The sequence below is a fragment of the Trachurus trachurus genome (genome assembly GCF_905171665.1).
Source record: "Trachurus trachurus genome assembly, chromosome: 16".
Lineage (NCBI taxonomy): Eukaryota > Metazoa > Chordata > Actinopteri > Carangiformes > Carangidae > Trachurus > Trachurus trachurus.
In genome coordinates this window covers 15,901,328-15,905,024 of record NC_139902.1, presented here as the reverse complement: position 1 = coordinate 15,905,024, position 3,697 = coordinate 15,901,328, and the positions used below count along the sequence as shown (strand labels likewise).

General features: G+C 37.4%; 1 protein-coding gene across 1 annotated transcript; it reads right to left on the bottom strand.

Annotated features, from left to right (window-relative positions):
* Positions 1-856: 856 nt before the first annotated feature.
* LOC310999569 (urokinase plasminogen activator surface receptor-like) lies at positions 857-3,494 on the bottom strand. Its single transcript, XM_083990044.1, has 4 exons — positions 3,379-3,494; positions 1,916-2,059; positions 1,308-1,418; positions 857-1,209 (listed from the first exon to the last, which is right to left on the bottom strand). The coding sequence occupies exons 2-4, from the start codon at positions 2,034-2,036 to the stop codon at positions 1,016-1,018; spliced, it is 426 nt and encodes a 141-aa protein (XP_083846170.1). The 5' UTR covers positions 2,037-2,059; positions 3,379-3,494; the 3' UTR covers positions 857-1,015.
* Between the last annotated feature and the right edge of the window lie 203 nt (positions 3,495-3,697).

Here is a 3,697-nt window from a genome sequence, read left to right as displayed (position 1 = left end):
CTCAAATTTATGGCTGCACGTGTGCTTTTACTTGATGGTGTTTGTCCTTTGATATGGATAGCCACTTAGATAGTTTATAGGCAACACAAATTTGCATATACTGTATGTCAGACCTGAATGAGTCAGGCAGAACTGAGGCATCATCACACTTCAACGTGCATTGATGAGCCTTATGTTCTACTCAATCAAGTGTGTTGTTCTTCACACTGACCCTGAGCCACAGCAGAAGAAAATCTCTCTAGCAGCTAGCACATACTGTAAAAGTCACAAAAGAGGAAATTCAGTTCACTCCTGATCTCTTTTTATTTTTGAATAACAGAAAATATTTAAAACTCAAAGAAAACAAGTACAATCACAGAAAGCCATCTTTATTTAAGTAAAATCATCAAAACTTTTTTGATTTACAACTTGGATCAATAATAGATTTCAGAATCGTAACTTTACCAAAGGACACTGCCACACTTGCCGAATTAACTTTCTACTTTCACACTCACTACAGGCCAAATGCAGATTGTGAATGAGTCAGGCAGAACTGAGGCATCATCACACTTGTGTTGGTTCAATGTGCATTGATGAGCCTTATGTTCTACTCAATCAAGTGTATTTCAACAAATACTCTTCAGTATACAGTAAGATGTAAGGATCTCCAGTGTTGTTCTTCACACTGACCCTGAGCCACAGCAGAAGAAAATCTCTCTAGCAGCTAGCACATACTGTAAAAGTCACAAAAGAGAAAATTCAGTTCACTCCTGAACCAATGTCCAGTTTGATCCTCGCCTTTTTTTATTTTTGAATAACAGAAAATATTGAAAACAAGTACAGTCACAGAAAGCCATCTTTTTTTTTAGTAAAAACATCAAAACATGTTTGATTTCAGAATCATAACTTTACCAAAGGATACTGCCACACTTTGCCTAATAAGCTTTTTACTTTCACACTCACTGCAGGCAAAATGCAGATTAAAGTACAAAAAAATAAGCAGTGGGCTAACATTTGTTTTTCTCTGTTTTCTCAGTTAAGAGATCGTGTACATAGAGATCAGCGATGCCATCAGGAGCAGAAGACCAGCACTGGCGCTGGTGGCACTGTTACATAAGTCGCCCTCACAGCAGTTCAATTCTGCTCCAGGGCTTTGTAACATATCTGCACTTTGACCACACATATTCTTGGTAATACAGCCCTTCATGGTCGCTGTGACAGGACCCGTCACTAAGAAAATGAAAATAAAAGTTATTGTGAGGTTCAAGTTTTAATGTATCTATAAGTAGAAAACATTTTGGGACATAATTAGAGACTCGCAGCTGTACCTGAGACTGAGACGCAGCGGTCCTCTTCACCCTTGCATTCCGTAACGGTAGTGCACTCGTTTTGATCACAGGAGTAGCACTTTTTACCATTGGGAGCATTTTTGGAGTATGCTGTAACACAGAACAGAAATTGTTTATTTTATGTGGGGAGGTATGGTGATGATTGCAATGCACTTCTCTTCTTCTGTGGCTTATTTAATGTCTTATGGACATATGGTGGTGGTTTCATTGATCGTTAAATAACAGGTAGCTATTAAATACACAATGTAAAGGTGTAGCATGTGTTATTTGACTGTCACTGTCTGATGATACAGTATCTGCAGCCCTACTTGCAGTACTGTGCCCTTGGGCTCGTCTGTAACAGATGGCAGCGGAGGAAAAAGTAATTTTCTGACTTGTCTTGGAATTTTGGATTTGTTATAGGCCTAGGTGAAATACTCAGTCTGACTAAGAATGTTAGAATACTGTAAGAATAGCATGTACTCCATGTCATTACTTACATATACTCTCATTTAAACTGTTTTTGCACAGGGAACTACATGCCAAATTTAAACAAGAACAATTTGCTCTGGGCGCAAAGAATAGAGGAATATAAATAGCCTACTCACCTACGACATCCATAGTGTTGCAGAGCTCAGAGTTGCAACACTTGCTGCCATACGTCATTCGGGTGACTCCCCAGTTGATCGAACCCTGGAGACACTGCTCAGCCATAGCACAAGTTTTCATGTTGACATTTACTACAGCGCCCGCTGTAACAGAAATGTAGATTTAAAAGCAAGTTCAATTTAACATTAAACATTAGTAAAGTGCTGTTGTATTGACAATGACTTGTGAGAAATTAATGTTCACATTCCTGCTGCCTCTTGGGCTACTTGAGCCAATGTTTAACTTTCACACTAAACCTCTTTAGTTCTGTAATTTCTGATGGTAAAGAATTTCATAGGTGTGTATCTTGCACTGAGAGGTTCCCCTTTGAAGTATTGTAAGTTTTAACAGATGAGTACATTTTGATTCTGCTCTATTAATGTAGCTTGATTATTATTTATATTTGCATGAGGGTTTTCTAATCTTATGAAAATGAAATGTTTAAGCAAGATTGGTAGAGCAGAGGTGCTGTAGTGTCAGATGGCATCTGTTTGATATGCACTTATGTAAGTGGCAAAGGATATAATACACAAGTATTTTATGTAGGTAATTTGTGGTTTACTTTGCGGTCTGTATGAACTCTAGAGTCTAGACAGTGTATATGTCTTTTTGCATGGTACATAGACATGCTGGTGAGCTACTCCACCGTGGCGCGTCAGCCCCCCGCCGCCGCCGCTTAGCTTCTGATGTTCTTGAATACTAAAATCGCCCTAGATAGCTTCTTTATAGGGGTGTGACGATACACTCAGCTCACGAGACGAGACACGAGATTGCGTTCCCGAGATCGAGACAAGACGAGATTTTAAGAAAACTACAATGACAAAATATGACCAACAGACTTTTATTTATTTAACCGAGTTGCACATGTTTTATTGTAACTATTTACATGCATGATGTAAGCATGAGCTTTAAATACATTTCTTCTTCCACAAATTGAAACTAAAATTTATAAAAGTTAAAATAAATGTTTATAAATTAATTTTTTTCAAGTGCAAACAATATTATGTGCAGTGTTTCCTCTAGGATTTTTTAACTACTCGGATACTCGGTAAGTGAGTGTGTACGCCAGCCAGCGAGAGAGAGAGAGAGAGAGAGAGTCGTTAATTAGCGCTGGATGCGCTTGGTTGATAAGTTTCGTTTTTACTGGAATGAAGAACTTCACCCCTACTTCTATGCGTGTCAAACTTAAGTTGAGGATCTAGAGTTATACCTAAATATTTAACTCATTTACCACCTCAATTTCTTTAGTATCAGTAGTGATGTGACGTTTCTCAGGGACTTTCTTTCTTATTGAAAAACACATTGATACTGTTTTTTTGTGATTAAGCCATTGTAACTGTGTAACTGTGCCATGAAATTCACAATAAATAACAATGTACAAATAACAAAATAGAAGAAAATAACAATAAACAAAGTGCCATACCCAGGGATGTGCCTACATTTATCGAAGAGCATTGTTGAGCTGGTAGGCATTCTTTTTCCACTTGTTTGCAGGGTGACCCATTGGGCGACGGCTTACACTCAAAGCATTTCAGAGAGTAGGCTGATGAAATGCAAAACTCAGATCAGTACAAAACAATTATACTTTTTATATCAACAAGAGGAGGAAAACATGATCATAACAAGTCTGAATTAAAATGAAAATAAAATGTATGAAAAATCTAAATTATGAATATAGCTACCAAAAACAAAAAGCTGGAAAAGCAGCTTTAACCTGGCTTTTTTTTTTTTTTTTTTTTAAC

Coding starts and splice junctions, on each gene's coding strand:
- LOC310999569 (XM_083990044.1), bottom strand. CDS start 2,036: ATGAAAACTTGTGCTATGGCTGAGCAGTGTCTCCAGGGTTCGATCAAC. Junction 1,419..1,915: donor CAACACTATGGATGTCGTAG/GTGAGTAGGCTA, acceptor TCTGTGTTACAG/CATACTCCAAAAATGCTCCC. Junction 1,210..1,307: donor CCGCTGCGTCTCAGTCTCAG/GTACAGCTGCGA, acceptor TCATTTTCTTAG/TGACGGGTCCTGTCACAGCG.